Source organism: Pinus tabuliformis, chromosome 6 (assembly GCF_031772625.1).
Source record: "Pinus tabuliformis cultivar Carrire ecotype Pingquan chromosome 6, CPIR1, whole genome shotgun sequence".
In the NCBI taxonomy this organism is placed as follows: Eukaryota; Viridiplantae; Streptophyta; class Pinopsida; order Pinales; family Pinaceae; genus Pinus; species Pinus tabuliformis.
In genome coordinates this window covers 1,722,720,500-1,722,739,247 of record NC_142292.1, presented here as the reverse complement: position 1 = coordinate 1,722,739,247, position 18,748 = coordinate 1,722,720,500, and the positions used below count along the sequence as shown (strand labels likewise).

General features: G+C 38.9%; 1 protein-coding gene across 1 annotated transcript in view; it reads right to left on the bottom strand.

The window, feature by feature from the left end:
* LOC149265693 (uncharacterized) overlaps window positions 1-13,930 on the bottom strand; it is a 34,154-nt gene extending 20,224 nt beyond the window's left edge. The window contains exon 1 of the mRNA XM_089405626.1: window positions 13,172-13,930. Within this exon, the coding sequence (XP_089261752.1) occupies window positions 13,172-13,930 (759 nt within the window). The remainder of the gene's footprint in view (window positions 1-13,171) is intronic.
* Between the last annotated feature and the right edge of the window lie 4,818 nt (window positions 13,931-18,748).

Sequence of the window (18,748 nt, the reverse complement as noted above, 5' to 3'; positions counted from 1 at the left end):
TAAGTAGACTAATCATAAACAGATGGCTGCGCCCATACTGTGTCTACAAAAGTCTATGATTATGATGTACTGCAAGATCATTCCTGTATCAGAATAGTTAGTCTGTTAGTTAAAGTTTTGATCTGAGTATGGGAATGCCTACCTCAGCGATGATATAATCTTATACATGTATTTTGTGTTGAAAATTGCAGGTTCTGACCAGGCTCTCCACGAGATAATCCTTGAAATGATAAAGCGCTTCACCCTTCTTAGATAATACAAAACCCTAATCGACTACAGGCTTCGCACTTTAGGGGGCAATCTGTTACACTAAAAAATGTCACCATGGCTATTTACAGTTAGTATGGCTCTATCAACAGTCATGCTATCCTCCTGGGCAAGTCTTATGCCTCTGCTCTCCATGTCAAAACTCTAAAAAGAGAGAAAGTCTTTGTAAATGTGTTTATCTCTGGGTACGCAGATTCTCTCGGCCTTACCTGCGTATACGCACCTAATGTTCACAAAAACTGCGTACTTGTACGCTCTGTATGTAAAGGGGCAGGTGCGTACCCCTGTAAAGGTCAAAAGGCGCAAGTTTCACTCCAAAAAAGTTACTTGTGGTCATTTCTAGAGGCTTCTAGAAGTATGTTTGACGTGTATGAAGCGCCTCCAGATGGTTCATGTACCCCTACCAAAGAGGAACTTATCCCATCAATAAGGGAGCTATCCCATCCAAAGAGGGGATTATCCCATTGATGGTGGACCTGATTAACTTCCTCTTGAGCACTATAAATACAGGCATTGGGCCAGAAGGAGGGGAGGTTGGAAGCTAAACATTTCTAAGGGTAGATGCTGCTGGAATTAGGACTCCCATTTAGAAGCTTGTGAGGAGAGATTGCCATCTTTTCTTGTTCTATTTGGAAGTGGGTGAGCTTTATCAAAGTAAAGGACAACTCTTGATGGACCCTGGGAGGGACTTGCACAACACCAAGGCTCAGGTTGTAATTGTTCTTTTTGTTTCCTATTAATGCAAATGAGTCCATTCTTCTCAATAACTTGTTATTTATGAGTTATTTCATGTACTCCTTGGTCTATGTGTTAAATATGTTTTATTTTATGAGATTATCAAGTGCTATTTAATCGTTTGATTGTTAGTGAATGCAGGTTTCGAAGTGAAGGAGGAGCTCATCCGGATCAGCGAGGCTGGACTGCTACAACAGCGTTGGACTACAGGTAGGATCTAAACACTTGATTTCTTATATAGTAAATGCATGTTTAGAGAAGGATTGCTCTTGTTTGTCACTAGAGAGTCTTAGGCTCCTAGGGAGGTTGGTTGTGTCCGCACTATCGACTCTTTCCGCCTGACATCCTCTTATTCCTACTTTCGCGTAGGTCATTAAGTTCTAGAGCTCTGTCTGTCTAGCCCTTTATTCCTCCCTTCAATACCTCCGCGAAGGGATATGATTGGCCTTCGCGCAACCCTAACCTGTGGTTCAGGTACTTCCAAGTTATCCTTAAGTGTTTAATTATCTTACTAAACAATCACAGTTAGCACCGCGTAAACAGATATTCTTACTTGCATTCGATTAACCAACGTAATTACATACATTCATGCATCACATAAGAATTATAAATGAAATTCATACAAAATATGACAAGATGAATTAACAGGAAACAAAGACACAAAATTTGTAGAATACTTCTCTTTATTGATATCTTCAACTGATTACAGACTGTATCCTCCCTGCACACACAGCTACAGGGGTCCGCGCACTCAGCTGCAGGCTTCTACCTTAGGCCTCTACGCACTCAGCTACAAAGCCTCTACCTGCGCTAAGACCCGAAACTTAGGCTTCTCTCCTTACCGCTGAAGACTTATACTACAACTTATGACTTCTTTTCTTCTTAGAACTTACTTACTTAGCTCTTTTTATACAATCCCATGGTTCGCTGACCATGGGTAGATATTTACAGCCAACTTTACTTTACAAAATAAGGGCGGATAACCCTTTATGACTCATGAGACCTTCGCGCTCTGTGACCACAAAATGCGGAGACTTTACAACTTTATTACAAAATTCGACCCAAAACATGGGCTTTTAGCCCCAAAACTGTCCTTGGAGGATCTCGTTCCCAACACTTCTTCTTAAGCAAATGTTGTTTCCTAAGGCTACTAATGCCTCTTATATTCCATGTTATAACTTTCATGATTTAACCATGGTTAAGGGTGGGCGATCTTAACACACTCATATTACCTAAATTATTAGCATGGCTCCCATCTCCTTCAGGGTGACATTGTTCGGCTTCCTCCCCCTTTTTTTTTCCTCTGTCATGGCACCAAAACCATCTGAGATCCCATTACTTTTACTCCCAATTTTTCTATTTCAGGATGTGATCTTTTTTGTCCCCTTAGTTTCATCTCTTCTCTCATCAAGTACAAATAGTGGATTCTATTAATTTTATCTGCAAGGATAGCTTCCAATCCTTTTTTTCTCACTTACTCCACCATATCCTAGAGGTTGATACCCTCTCGATCTAGTATTTCCTGCAGATTTGGATCCTCTGTTCCTACCTCTCTTGGGGTCATTTCTGCATCTCCCTCAAAATCCTTTGATAGATCCATGATATCTCCATGTTTTCCATTCTCTTCAGATGGCTACATCATTTCTTCTCCTTTCCTTTCACCTTTTTCCCTATTTTCCTCCTCCTCAACCTCTTGACCCTCTAGGTTTTCTTCGAATAAGATTTCAAAGCTATTTCTATGAGATTTTCTCCCTCCTTGATTTATTTGTTGTTGTCTTCTATTAGCTCCACCCCTTAGGTTAGGTCTAACAAATCTGTCTGCATCCTTTTGGTCTGCTTCTTTACCCTATTCCTCCACTTTATTTAATGGGAATTCGCTTATCAAGTGTCCATGTTCATGGCATCTAAAGGGAATCTTCTCATAGTCCATGGGTTGTAGTCATAATCCATTCTGAAATTCTAATTTGACTGCATCAGACAGTGCTCCAGACACATCCATTTCCACACATATTTTTTTGTACGATGTATATCTTCCTTGTAGCTTTGCTTCCGATACTTTAATAAATTTTCCCATGTGTCTCCTATCATCTTTCAAGTTGAAGGAAGCCAATAATCCAGGGGAAGGGAGTACAGCCGAACCTAGACTAGGACATTGGTAAAAGTTTCCTTCTCTAGGGTGAAATTCTCCATCCATGACCCATGTATAAACCATCTGATGCAAAAAAATAGGGATCCCTATCAAAGATTCAGTCTCTATCTTCCATATTGGCGAAGACTACCATAAAGAAACATGTAGACCCTAGATGTAACTCTATCTCCCCTCTCGATTTCCAATGATGTTTGATCCAGTCACATGAGCCTTTTCATGTGGGCCAAAGGCCCATAAACTTGCATATGATAACATATGACCTCATGCAATCCCTGAAATCCTGACTCTCAGGATCAATGATTAATGTCGTCAAGATCACTGTTGTTTTCGGCTTACACAACCCTATGGAGCCTTTTGACTTTTGTTCTTTCTGTTGATCTGCCAAAGCTTTGTATTCATCTCTTCATTATTTGTTCCCACCTTAGTCATACCTTGGACATTCTTTGACATGACATCTTCCTGACTACTGAAACCTGCCTTGATCCCCTTCCCCTTGTTCGTTACCACATTTCGATAGGAGGGAGCTTCACTCCCTCCCCCTCTAAAAACCATCAACGTCAAACCCTAGGTACCTCTTATCATAAAATCCTCGCTCCTCCTAAAACCAAGATATGTCGAACAAAAAATATCAAAACCCCCATATGGAGATTGATCTTCAAAATAAGCTAGCTACTATGATTAAAATGTTGAAAATAAAATGCAATTTAAATTATGAAATTGAGAAGTTAGTTAAAAGTTGTATGTATAATGACGAAAAAAGTCCAACTTAGATTATAGAGTTTTGAGATATCAAAAATTTTGTAAAAGAAAAAAAGTATTAATGGTGAATGAAATCCCAAAATACAAATATACATAAAACAATTAAACTACATTGAATTTAAATATTATGAAAAACCTCTTTTCCCACATTTAATGACAAGATTAAACTCAAATTTGTATCTTTCTACCTCTTATGATTTCACTTTCTTTAATTTTTTAAATTAATTCTTGTCACTATCTTGTCCATGGCAAGTATAACAGGGCAAGTATAACATGTTCAATAAATAATTGACCATTAATTAACCTGTCTTTTGACTATATATTGAACATTCATCCGTAAAGTTTTATATATACCATCAATTAACCTGTCTTTTGACTATATATTGAACATTCATTCATAAAGTTATATATATATATATATATAATTGGTTAATTGGCATTGAGTCTTATTGAATAATCATATGTCCACTGGATTTTCAATGATGGATCATACCATTTGCATTTATAGTGCCATGTGCCACAAACTCATACGACAATCTTACAAGATAAGACAATATAATGTCAAGGTGATTGGACAAGACAATCTTGTCATCGCGAAAGGCAGAGATGTTCAATTATGGTTGATAAATATAAATAATAAATACAAGCGGCTTGTTCTCAATGTCTTGATTATGTGGTGCCTCGGAAGGACTTTTGCAGGTAGGTTTGTGTTTGAGCATTTTATCTTTGCCTTTAATTCCATTGTTGTAATTTTTGGTATTGTCGCTTTGCTTCAGCATTAGAGGAAATTAAAAAAAAAAAAAAAAACTGTCATTTATATCTTATTAAATTTAGTCTTGAGGATGGATTTTTTTTGGGATTTGAAATGTAAACATAAGAAGTATAATATTGTGGAGAATCCGGATAATGCTACTTCAAAAAACTACCACAGAAGCTTAAAATAAGTCTAACAATCTTGTTGTGCTTGTGAATTGTACTAGTGTAAAGTTTGTACTTTGGTTTTGTCTTCAACAGCGACTGTAATGTTGCCCACATTCGCAATGAACAAAAACGATATGTAACTTAGATCCGATATTCTATGGAACTCAAAAATGTGGAAAACTTGTGCTCATGCGTTGGAGACTGTAATGTTGCCCACATTCGCAATGAACAAAAACGATATGTAACTTAGATCCGATATTCTATGGAACTCAAAAATGTGGAAAACTTGTGCTCATGCGTTGGAAAGTTGCAGAATAGTTTTGGAAGAGAAACTAGAAATGAGATGAGAATAGAGGAAAAAATGCCTAAATTGTGCTCTGTTTATTGCCACATTTATGGTTCTCTGCTAGAGTCATTCATTTTATCCCAATTACAACCTGCCCGAGCTGTCACCGGTGGTTGTGAGAAATTCACATACTAAAGCAACTTATCCTAAGCCCACTGCGTGGTCCGATATGGAATTGCTTCTTGTTATGCATTGCAACTTAATGTTTCTGCTCTGAGAACGAGCATTATTTTTAGTGAAATGGTACATCAATTAAACCTTTTTTCAGCAATGATCGCGAGAGCTGCCCAAAGCCCATGGTTGCAATTCACTGGCTCAGTGCAGCTAGAGCTACGAGGGATTGGGATTTGTCCATTGTCAGTGATGACATTTGCTAATAATAATGGTATCTACAATCATCCTGCGTGCAGAGAATTGTTGTTGACATTAGTTGTACCCAGTTACAAGGCACTTGAAATTTCATTACATATGGATTCAACTGTACATTGAACACAAACTATTGAGCATTTTGCAACATTATTATTTGAATTAAAGCATTTGTAAAGCCATCCTAGAGTTTCATTTTTATATTATTATTTTTGTATATTAATTGTTTTTACACCTTAATTTTTTCAAAAATAAAAAACCAAAAAAATGATTTTGTGGATATACACATTAATAGAGTTATTTTTTTCGAAATAGAAAATTATGATTAATGATAAATTCAATCATCTACCAATTCCATAATTAATAATAAAGAACAAGGAGTATCACATTTGCTCTAATATTTACATCATCTCACAAAAGAGCAACATTTGGAAGATTAATTTAGTATTATTGTGGGATAATGCTGGGAATTAAAGACTATTCAAGGAGTTACAAGATTATCTCAACTTCTTGAATTTCTTAAAAAAAATTACTCAATACGAAAGTGCCTATGGTGTGTACATGGTTTCTCTTATAGGCTAGTCTCTATTAGAATATTTCTTAATTTGTATTTATTTTAGGAAAGTTACATTTATTGCTCTCTTTCCTATAATTACTTTTATGGTATTTGATAATGATCTCATCTAAGTAGAGATATTTGGTCTCAAATTGCCTTATCTCTTCCTTTCTTTGAATAGTGTGTCTCTCTAGTTTATATGTAAGAGTGTTTTTCTTTTCTTGTATTCAAAAAAGACACTTTTCTAAGGGAAGCATTAACAAAAATACATGAACACCACCATACAATAGTTGTAAAGAGAGAAAAAATTCGCATAAAGTTGTGATAAAAAAACAAAACAAAACAAAACATGATATATTACAGATTTTTTAACTAATAACATTTAACAACTAATTACATTATAGCAACACAACGTAAATTAGTAGTTAAATCAAACTAACCGACAAAAACGCTAGCTATATAACTTTGCTAATAATATAAGTTTCTCAAATAAAATTTAACTTTGTTTAATTATTAAAACTATTTTTTATTATTGATATTATAAATTTTTAAATTTAAAAAATATATATATATATATTAATACACTCTTTTAAATCAAAATATTAAAATAAAACCAATCGCTTTAAAGTTAACTGTATATCTTTATATTTTTAATAAATTAATTTTTGTTTTCTTTTAATTTATTAAATTAACTTTTATTATTAAATTCCATAATAATATTAAATTTAAAAATCCATAATATTAATACATCACACCATCCCACTTTATCATTCTAGAACATCAAATGTTATTTATTTAATTAATTATAATAAAGATATTTTCTCTCTTTAACAGAAGTAAAATTTTACCCTTTGCCTATTATCACGTTCGGATTCCCGTATGAATCAAATGTTCAAATACTTGCACATTGTCACATTAATTATCTGCGCAGTAATATCACTTAGTTTCGTTTAATTGCAAAATGTATCAGTGAAAAAAATATAAAATATATATATATATATATATATATAAGAGCAAATATAATATTTTCAGAAGTTTAGGTTTGTTTCTTTTAGAATAGTAATATAATTATTAGGTATATCAATACATTTTAATATTTTGGAAATTTATTTATTAAGCTAATAGGTTTTTTTAAGCCAATAGGTTTTTTTAAACTAGTATGCTTTTTATGGTGAGGTTCCTCTTCACAATATTTTAGCAGATTCATTGACTTTTAAAGAATATACCATTTCGACGTGCGATTGACCGTGGGCCTCCGATTTGTGATTTTCTCTGCCTGAGGTTCTTTGCAATGACTGTGGAACCACATCACACGCACATGGGCCTTTATAATATCGCGGAATCGTAATCGGCGATTCCACAATCTAGCATTTGGTTGCAGTCTCAAAACTTGCGATCTCCGATGAGTGACGTGGCCTGATCTACGTGGAGAGGAAATGAGTGAAGCCCCAAATCAGAGCCCTCCCTATTGGCAATTTTCAATCAAAGGTGTAACCTTGGTGCATGACATGTCACTTCGTCAATTGTCAATCGCCGATCACCTTCTGCATTTAGGCCTTGGTCCTATGGGTCTTCTCGTGACCGCAGTCTAGCCCCCGTATCGGAGCCCTTCAATCAAAGGTTTCACTTCGATGCAAAATACGCCTCAACCTGTGATCAATGATCTCCCATAATGTTACACCATCACTGCCACATATCTGCCACGTGACACATTTTGAATAACGCCACGTATCACCCTTGATTCCTTTGAACTCTTTGTGACCAAATGATCAGGTACTCAGTGTTTAGCTCAAAAATCAAAGTTCTCATAATCAGTTGAAACCTGAACGATCGCGTCTGTCTTAGCGATACGATCCCAACACAACTCATTTCACTCAAAACCGAGTTCGTATGAGGAAGATATTGCGTTTTGTACTGCTGACGTGGCAAGTCACTGGGCAGAGTCAAGTCAACGTTCAATCAGAGTTTGACAAGTGGCATCCTGTGATTGGTTTGTAGGTTTATGATTTGGAGCGTTTTTATTGGTTTATGGTGGACCAATGAGGAGGGGACAAGTGGCAAGCCCAGAGGCTGCCACGTGTCCCTCCCCAAAGGTTGGCTATTGGTGCGCAATGTGGCAAAATAATGGGCAAGTCAGTGAGGTCGAACCCGCAACCTCGCCCCAACAAACTCCAAGACATATTGTTACACCACACTAATTTTTCTTACCAAGGTATGGTCACAATGCATATTTGAATTTTCAAAGGTTTTCAGTTGAGAGGAGGAGGGAGCCAATCCCCTCCCATGTGACCAGTTGCAAAGAACTGGCGGCTACACAAACACAAAACCATAACTGTAACCGTTAGCATTTATTGCAACATGTAACCACTATCATTAAACTGCCAGGTCAACGGTTACAAAACCGCGTGGGATTTGCGTTAAGCACAATTAGTGCTTTAATTAAACATGACTAATATTTAATTAAACGCACAGTTAACTACGGATTAACTTGGCAGAGAATTCGGCGGTCCTCCAATTTCAGAGATTCCTCCAGTTTTAGCAAGACTAACTGGAGTTCCTCCAGTTTTAGTGGAGGTTTACTAAGAGAAACTGTTTTGACCATAAATTGGGCAAAATTCGACAAAATTAAGATCAGGAAAAGGTGTTCCTAGCTGATTTGGATGTTCTGAGCACATTGAAGCAGGTTTCAGGAGAAGAAAAGCATTGTAAAGAGAAATTTTTCCATTATTGAGCTAATACAAAAGCCCAAGCCATGGAAGTTAGACCAAGGAGATGTAGCGTAGGAGAGGTGAACTCCTTCATCAAAACACTATGTTAAGTGTTCATTTTGATGCTTTGTTGTACATTTTATTATTGTTGTTCAGCACTTGCTTTTCATGCTATTTTTCTCATGAATTTAACATTAAACTTGATAAATTTACATGTTATCATTCACAAACACCATAAGGGAACCTATGCACATGAAGCATTTGATGAGCATTTGTTTATAAATCTAAAGTTGAAATTAGCATAGCAAAACTAACGTTCAATAACAGATCAAGTTGGTATCAAAGCAAAGGTTATTTGTTTGATTGCTTGAGTTTTGTGCAAGTAGGGTTTTAATGGTTGCAAATTTGTGATGCTTACAAGGTTAAAGTTGCAGAGAGGAGAACGGAAACTATGAGTTGCAACTCCTGAGGTAATGCCCAGAAGAAGGAGAGCCACAAGGCCACAATCTCCAGCCAAAGTTCCAATTCCAGCTGCACTTGAAGCACCTCGAGTTTTACCTTCAATTGAGATTGAGGAGGTACAAGCAGTACCAGAAGCTGAGCTTGAATCCAAAGCCATCATGTCTAGAGCAAGAGAGACTGAACGTCTTTCAGAAGAGGAAGCATTCAAGAAACTTTGTATGACTTAACTAACATGGTTAGAGTCCTCTATGAAGAGAGGAATACTAGAATTGCTGGAGAGAGTTCTAAGCCTCCACATGGAGAGGGAATATCAGGAGATAAAAGAAAATATGAAAAGAAGAATTCAAAGGGTAATGGAGGAAATCCTCCTCCATCTCCACCATCTTCATCTTCCTCATCATCTTCATCATCCTCAACATCTCAAACAGCATCATCTTCCACTTCCACCACAAAAACTGTTCATACTCATTCAAAAACCCCAAAGGAAAAAACTCCCTTACTCAAATTGGAAATTAAGTTTTAACTTCCCATGTACAATGGTGAGGTGAATGCAGAAAGGTTAGACAATTGGATTCGACAATTGGAGGTTTATTGCAGAATTCAAAACCTTAAAGAAGATGACATAAAGTTCCAATTGGCTTCATTGAGGCAAGAAGGAGCAGCACTAGTCTGGTGGGAAGCAAAGACTCAAGAGGAAGTGTGAATTCATGGTAAGATATCCATTTCTTGGGTTGAATTTGTTTATGCAATTAAAAGACGGTTTTATCCTTTAGCCTATATGAAAAATTCCATTATGAGTTGGCAGAATTTTAGGCAACTCAAGGGCCAAACAGTTCAAGATTATACCCAAGAGTTTAGGAAGAGGGCTTTGTTGTTAGGAGTAAACTTGAATTCCCAAGATACACTGTTGAAATATATTTGGGGTTTACGCCTACCTAAAACATACTATCCTTATGTTCAATCCAAGCAATTTAGATGAGGTATGTGTGCAAGCCACGCACCTTGAAGCAAGGAGAAAGAACATTTAGGAAGAGGGTAGTAAGAAGAAGCCATTCAAGGGTAAGGAGAAAGAGAAGGGAGGAAAATGGAAAGGAAAGAAGAATGCAAGTGTGAAGAAAGAAGGGGAAAAAACTATATGCCAACATTGTTCCAAAGTTGGGAATGATGAAACCCATTGTTGGAAATTGCATCCTGAACTAAGGCCTAAGAAACCAAACAATAAGGGAAAACAAAAGACAATTGCTACCACACAACATGATCTTGGATCATATTCTAGTGATGAGAACAAGATTTCAGCCATGGTTACAAAAGGAAAAGAATTTGTTGCAAGCACTAGTTCCACACATAGTCACAACAACACTCCAAAAGAAGAATCAAGGATAGAATTGTTCCATGTAAGGGTAATTTCAAATCATACAAATATTGATGCATTATTTGATAGTGGGTCACAATCGAACTTAATTTCAGAAGACTTGGTCAAAAAGCTTAACCTTGAAATTGTACCTCATCACAAGCCATATCCATTGGGTTGGATAGACAATAATGCAAAGTTACAAGTTACAAGGAAATGCTTATTCATATTTGCCATTACTGAAAAGTTCATTGATGAAGTTGAGTTAGATGTAGTTCCACTTGACATATCAGGAATTATTTTGGAAGTCCTTATTTGTATGATAGAAAAGCAGTATTTTATCGCTATGAGAACAAATACCTATTGTTCAAGGATGGTGTGGAGTATATTGTGAGAGCCCATCACAAAAAGTTAAACGTTTCTTTGGTTAATGCAGGGCAAATGAAGAGACTAGTAAATGCAAGTAAAAAATTTGTGCTTCTCATGATCAAAAAAAATAATGATATTGATTATGAATATTTTGAAGGTTGTGATGACAAATTAAAACCTGATTTGTTTGATGTGGTAAGCAAGCATGGAAATATGTTTCAGGAACCAAAGGGGTTACCTCCCAAGAGGGGAATTCAACATGAGATACAACTACAGTAGGATGTTCCACTTCCAAACATTGGCATGTATCACATATTGATTATGGAGAGCATGGAAATCAAGAAGAAAATTCAAGAATTGTTGAACAAAGGTATCATATGCCCATCTACTTCGCCATGTGGTTCACCCATTGTCTTGGTGCCAAAGAAGGACGAGACTTGGCGCATGTGTGTGGATTTTCATGCACTGAACAAAATAATGGTAAAGAATCGTTATCCACTCCCAAGAATTGATGATTTGCTTGATCAATTGAGGTATGCAAAGTATTTCACTAAGTTAGACTTACGAAGTGGTTATCATCAAGTTAGAATAGCAGAAGAGGACATTTGGAAAACTACGTTTAAAACTAAACAAGGATTATTTGAGTGGCTTTTTATGCTTTTCAGTATTACAAATGCTCCAACTACTTTCATGAGAGTTTTTTTTTCTGAATAAATGCTAATTCTATTAAGATAAGAAAAGTATAGTACAGTCAAGCTTGCATGCAATGGAAGTAGAAAATCAAGGGAGCCGAAGGTGAAAGACTATCCACCTCGCTCCATAGAGACTAACAAGGAGAGGGCTATAGAAAACACGGGAATACAAAAAGCTAGAACTAAGCAGATAGATCTACCCTGAGAGGGCAGTTACTGCCACACGACATTTTTTGCCTTTTGTCTTGCTTACTTTGACCCATCCAGAGGAGTTTGGCTGAGCCGTGACAAGTTGTAGACTATTCTGCCCCGGCGGTGGAATATCCTTATCAGAGTCTGAGGACGAAGATAAATGAGAGTGTTTATGAGAGATCTGAGAGGCGGAGGGGTTTGCCGGATCGACCAAGGGAGCGTCCAGCGGAATCTCAACATTCTGCCCATCTGCTACAATTTCCTCCTCATCCGAACTAGAGGAATCTATCTCATCCATAGGAGGGGGAGGCACACATGGATTCCAGCTTTTAGATTTGGGTTTGCGATTCAGATTCTTCTTTTTGTCGAGGAACTGGGTACAGGAATTCTGGAGGTGCCCCGTTTGATGACAATGGCGGCAACGAAAGGCTGTATTCTCATAATCCAAGGTTTGAGTCCAGTGGAAATCTCCATACTTGAGATTAATCTGATCCGGCAGTCCTTTGCTGATATCTATTTCTGCACAAAATCTACCGTAGGTGTAGAGTCCATTTTCCTTCCGTGAAGAATCTGCAGACAGGTAGCGTCCTAAGGTGTCTGCAATGGCTAAGAAGACAGAGACATGCCATAGATGCGCCGAAAGATTCGGGAGCCTGACCCAAATGGGAATCTTGGTGATGACAGTTGTAGAAGGGTCGAAGTCTGGAAACCAGGGGGTGAGAAAAAGCCCAGCTGAGCCCCAGAACCAAGGGCCTCCCGTTAAGGCCTTCTGGTAATCTTCATTTAAGTCAAAAGCCACAATGAAGAATCCTTTTGAACATAAGTAGATCTCGCTTTTTTTAGTCCAATTGGTATGGATCCATTGGTATAGATCTGATGTGCGAGGCCAGAGCCCATTAAATCTGCATATGAGTGCGGATTCTGCAAAAAGCTGATAGCGATCATCAATCCCAGGATGAGAGAGATTGATGGAAGGAATTTCCTCTGATTTGTCTACCAAAAATGGATTTGGAGCCCCATATGGTTGGGCTACTTTCGCAGAGGGCTGCGGTTGGGCACTGTCTTTGCGGACTGCATCTTTATAAGAGAAAGAAGGGGCAGAGGAGGTCTGCCTAAAAGAACCACCTCTTAAATGAAAGGTAGCCACAATAGAAGCATCCTTATGAATGCTGTAAGAGGAGAGGAAAGGGATTCATAAGTTTCTTACCCTTATATAGCAGTCTGAGGTAAGAGGAGGGGATCCCCAGCCGGCGTTCGAGTTTTTGCAAAAGATCCTGCACGAGATCTGTTGCGCGTACCCATTGCATTGTTGTTTTGCCCGAGAGATTGACTTGGATCTGAAATGCATGTGTTTCTTCAGGCAGATCTGGCTGGTTCAAGAGAGGAAGCTGCTTCAGATTTGTGCCCGTCTGAGGTTGCCGCCTGACGGTTGCATGCCCACAGATCGGGGTTTTTTTAAGGCTTCTTGTTCTTCTGGGCTTCTGATCTGTTGGTTCAACGGCAGATCTGAGCAGCTGACTGCCATCCATGGTCAGGACGCCCAATCTAGATCTGTGCAGTGACCCTGCAAACGCATCTTGGACTAGATCGGGTGTGTATGAAGGATATGGAAAAAACGAGATTGACCTTGCCGCAGTGTCGGTGGGGTGATACCCATTTCCAAGACCTCCAAACTTCTTGGGCTCGCAGCGCCTGGGATCGGCCACGAGCAGAGTCCTGTCGTACCTGACGAGAATATCTTTGATCTCCTGCTTTGACTGCTCGTCTACGTATTTTTGGTAGAAGGCGACCAGGGCCTTGGCTATGCTCTGTCGAATAGCATAGATCTGCAATGTGTGTCCTCCACCTTTTACCCTGATTCTCATATCGACGCCGGCGAAGCGGTGGCGGCCCAGCAGAAGAATGGGTTCGAAAGCCTTGTAGCGGAGAATCTTCGGCTCGATTAGCTCAATAGGGCATCCATTGATCTTAATCAAACCTCGCCCTTGCTTGCAGTGTGTAACAGCAACGACCGTCTTCTTTCGGCCGAAGCACTGGACAGAATCCACTGCCGCCATTGTTTGATAGATGATCAAGGTTTTCTGCTCTGAGTAAAAAAAAATTACTTTCATGAGAGTTATGAATGATGTATTGAGACCATTTCTAGATGAATTTGTCATTGTTTACTTAGATGTTATTATAATATTCAGCAAATCCAGAGATGAACATGTCATGCATGTGAACAAAGTACTTAATTTCTTGAGAAAAGAACAGTTGTTTTTAAAGTTTTCAAAGTGTGAATTTGGCAAGACTTCTTTAGTGTATTTGGGACACATTGTTGGAGGAGGTGAGCTGAAGATAGACCCCTCTAAGGATGAGGTCATTTTGAATTAGCCCAAGACCAATACAATTACATAGGTAAGAAGCTTTCTAGGGGCAGCACAAGATTGGAGGGAATTTTTTGCTAATTTTTCTTCCATTGCAGCTCCATTACATGCATCGACTAGTGTCAAGAAAGTCTTCCATTGGGGAGATGTACAACAGAAAGCATTTGATGCTTTAAAGCAAAAGATTAGTTCAACATTGGTATTGGCTCTTCCAAATCTTAGACAACCATTTGTGATTAAAATGGATGCTAGTGATTACGCCATGGGAGCAGTTCTTATGCAGCATGGTAAGCCCATTTCATTTATTAGTTGTAACTAACTATCCCACTTATGACAAAGAACTTTACGCATTGGTACAAAGTGTCAAAAAATGGAAACACTACTTGATGCGGAAGGAAACCATTATCCATACCGACCATCAACCATTGCAGTACTTATAGTCATAGTCAAAGTTGCAGCAATCACGACACTTCAGATGGATGGGTTTTATACAACAGTTTCATATGATTATCAAATACAAAAAAGGAATCTACAATAAGGTAGTTGATATGCTTTCTAGGCCTATTGTAAATTCATCTGTTATACTCAACCACAATTATGTTTTACATGAAAGTTACATTGAGAAATATGCATATGATAATGACTTTCAAGATGTGTATGCAAGCTTCAGGCAAGGAAACCAAATTGAAGAGTTAGATTATTATGTACATAACAGTTTTTTGTATCACTTGGCCAAGTTATGTATTCCACGGGTGTTATAGACATTTTTGTGCCTTACAGCTATAAGCATGAAATGTCCATAATCTAAGGGATCCAAAGTCCCTAAACATGTTGTTCCTACCCCTAGAGGAACAAGGCTAACAAACCATAGCAATTCACAGAAGTTCTCCACCAGAAACTGCTCAAAAACAAGTCAATTCAGGATCAATTCAGTGGCTCCACTAGCTGTCTGCACTGAAATGCAAAGTCAACGCTGGCTACCTGCACTACAACGCAGGTAGAAGCATTACCAGGGTGCGCTAAGCGAGAGTTGACAAATGGCAAGTTCATTCCAAGAGGTGTCAAGACCCAGGAAGCTTCCAGAATCTTCCTCAATGACACTTGCCTCAGTGAATTCGACTAGTGATGAGTAAGAGGTTCCCAATCTCCAAGTGGAAACAAGAACCTCCAAGTGGAATCAAGAACTGACAGAGGGAGATGACACTAGTCAGATCTCAAGCTGACTCATCCTCTCTCCAAACATCTATATATGGATCTCTCCTCCATGAGATCTAGGGGCTGGAATTTTGTTATTGCAAAGAATTGTTGTTGGTTTGAGATTGGAATCATTGGGTGCTTAATGCTTTGAGGGAAGGTGAACATAGGAATTTCATTTGCTGGGAAGGAGATGCTGGATTGGAGCCCTCTGGGTTGTATCTCTTCCTGAACCTTGTTATTCATCAATAAAGCTATCTTGGTTTCTCCTATATACTGATGTATCTTTGATGTATGATTGCATTAGTATGTTTAGTTTATTTCTAATCCTGAACTAGTTATGAATATGAATCCATGTCTTGTGTAGTGTTCTCTTCTTGTGATCTTGCAGAAACCTCTTGAAGCTGGGCGAGCGAGAAGGCAAGTAGCTGGGAACTCTCACAGAGAAGGGAAACCGGATCGAGGGACAAACGGAAGACACCGGTTAGTCCATCCATCTCTCTTCATTCTTAATTCATAAAGGAAGAATACTAGAATAGTTGTTTCTGTTTGTTGCTAAGGCACTGTCACACCTTAGGTGGATAGGATCGTCCTACATAGGCATTTTTCCCCACAACAAATTGGCGACTCCACTGGGGAGATCTGTTTAGTCATTTTATTTGTGTTTCTATCATTGTTTGTTTCATAGACTCAACAGCAACAATCGAATTGCATCTGCTATTCTCAGAAGCAAAGTAGACAGTTGCTACTTTGATCCAATCACTGGATTTGTCTATGATCTGAACAATGGACTCACAAATGATTTGATGATCCTTTGTGATAGATCTTAGCCCTTCCTCAAAGCATCCCTTTGATTGTACCTTGCTTGTTGCTTTTATTTGGCCTGAAACTGTAGATTAAATAGCAATCTGTGACCCAGAACCCAGTGAGAAACTCTCGTTTCTCCTTCAGTGCAGACCCTGTGAAGAGGTTCTGCATTTCAACGCAGGTCCCGTGAAGGCTACCTGCGCTGAATGTCAAAACCCCTGTGTTGAGGGTGCGCTGATCCAGTTAGGCCTTGTGCAGCTGGGGTTCTCTGCTCTGTTTTGCCTTGTTTTGATCTCTGATTTTTGCAACCTGTAACCAGCATAGGTACCAGTCTGATAACTCCTTTTCTCTGCTTAAATTCCGCCTCCTTTTGTACAAAAAGACTGTGAGTGTTTTTATGTGTTTGTGGCGTCATTTACAGTTTTCCTTTGCAAGAGTGAAATAGTCATCCTGTAGCCCTTGATTCAGATCTGTTGATTGTGATCTTAGGAGAGAGTTCATTAGCTTATTACAGTTGATTATACATTTACTTTTGCTTTTGGTTTGAGTTTGTCTCTTTTAAGTGTCGAAACAAGTATTCATTTCGTAAATCGTTAAGTGTTGTAATCTCTTCTACCCTCTCTGATTTCGAAAAGTAAATTTGTTTGTATTTGTCATTTAAAACCAAATTCAAAGTTGTGCAAAAAGCTTTCTTTGTAGGCATCAATACTAAGAAAGCGCAAAACAAACACCTACATTGTGCATTTGCATCTTGATAGTTTGCATGTTTGATTTAGGAAAAGTGAATTAGAGTGTGCTGATTGCTCTTTGAGAAAAGATGGTGTCTTTATTTTCCCTTTGTAGCTAGGATTTTCATAAGTTGAAAAGATATAAAGCTTGCTTATCATCTTTAGACTGCATTTAGGAATTGTATCATACATCTCGTGGTGAACCTCAAAAGGCAAACTTCTAAAAAGATCAACCTAAAATAAATTGAATGAACTTAACAACGCTTTGCAACATAACGCACAACATAGAGGTCTAGGCTAGAGACGTGTTCCGGCGTCGTAAAGCCTGGTGACTGTCGATCTCGTTGATGGTGGGTGATTCCTCCTGAGGGACGATAGCGCCAGTACGGATTGTGCTCCCGCGTACCGTCGCGTATATATTGGGAGACCCCTATAGGCATAAAACCTTTATCCTTAGGAAGTCGTGTCGGCCGCCCTACTGATCGCAATGCACTGAACACAGCATTCAGGAAGATCGACCGCCCGTACCTTAAAAAGTATTATGCGGTTTTGCGAAAAGTTTGGCACACCCTCTACCTAGATCTCCAGAGCAGTTCCTTTTGGCCTTTTTCAGACTCTATAACGGAAAAAGTCCATCCGAGCATTTGTCACTTCGGGCTCGTTAAAACATCGAAGGAGACTAGAGTCATCTTTAGCTTTTTCTCGACTCTTTAAAATTGAAAAAGCAAGTTGTGTCTAAAGCGTCGTTAAAATTTATTTTAAACGGAACAATCACCCCTATTCCTGCGTTGATCTTTAGGTTGAGAAAATGGATCACACCAACCAAGGAATTCCCCTTGGTGGAAATCCTAGTCCCTTCTCCTCTTGGGGAGATGTTGGTGTGCCCCACATGGCCACATTGTCGCTTCCAGGACTGACAATCGGCCTGCCGGTCTGGCTCTTCTCGACCAATGTTGTTCAAAACACCACTATTCCTGAACAGTCGAATCAAAAGTCAGAACAGACCAGAGTTACCCACCAGCCTTCTACTTCATCTAATTCTCCCTCTCCTCCTTCCTCTTCGCTTGACGGAACTGGTAAAACAAAAAACCAAGTTCCTAAGGAGAAGAAGGAAAAGAAGAAGAAAGAGAAGAAGAAGAAGGAGCCAAAAGCGACTGGGGGCAAACCAGTGGCGTCTGACAAAAATCCACACACAGCACTGACTAGGCCTAAATCGCCATGTGTCATATGGAAGGGAGACCACTTCCACAGAGATTGTCCTTGCATCCCTCAGATACTAAGGGACTGGTCTCCCCGTTTGCACAATTCGGTGGCGTCAACCTCTGATAACCATGTTGACAGCTCACCGTCAACTAGTGAAAGTGAAGTCACAGGACAGAGAGGGAAAGCTAGATTTCCCTGCAAACTGTGTGAAGGCGACCATGCCATCCACCGTTGTCCCTTCTTAGACGAGGCTAAAAGATTTTTGGAAGATCTCCCGGTTTTACCAGTGCAACTTCCTCCTGGATATCAAAAACTCCTGCCAAGTCCTTCACCAGTTGAGAACCCGGCTGGCCCGCTCAGGTGGTCAGCCAAAGCACCTATCATTGAGGATGAACCATCTGAATCCATACCTGACTAAAGCCAAAAGGTTGAGGCGGCAGTTGACCCGATTTTTCCTTCAGAGGCTCTATCTTCGAATGATACCATCACAGAGGAGAATAAAGACGACACCGTCCAAATTCTCTTCATCAACACAGACTCCGACGAACAAGGGGGAAATTTGCCCATTCCTTTATCG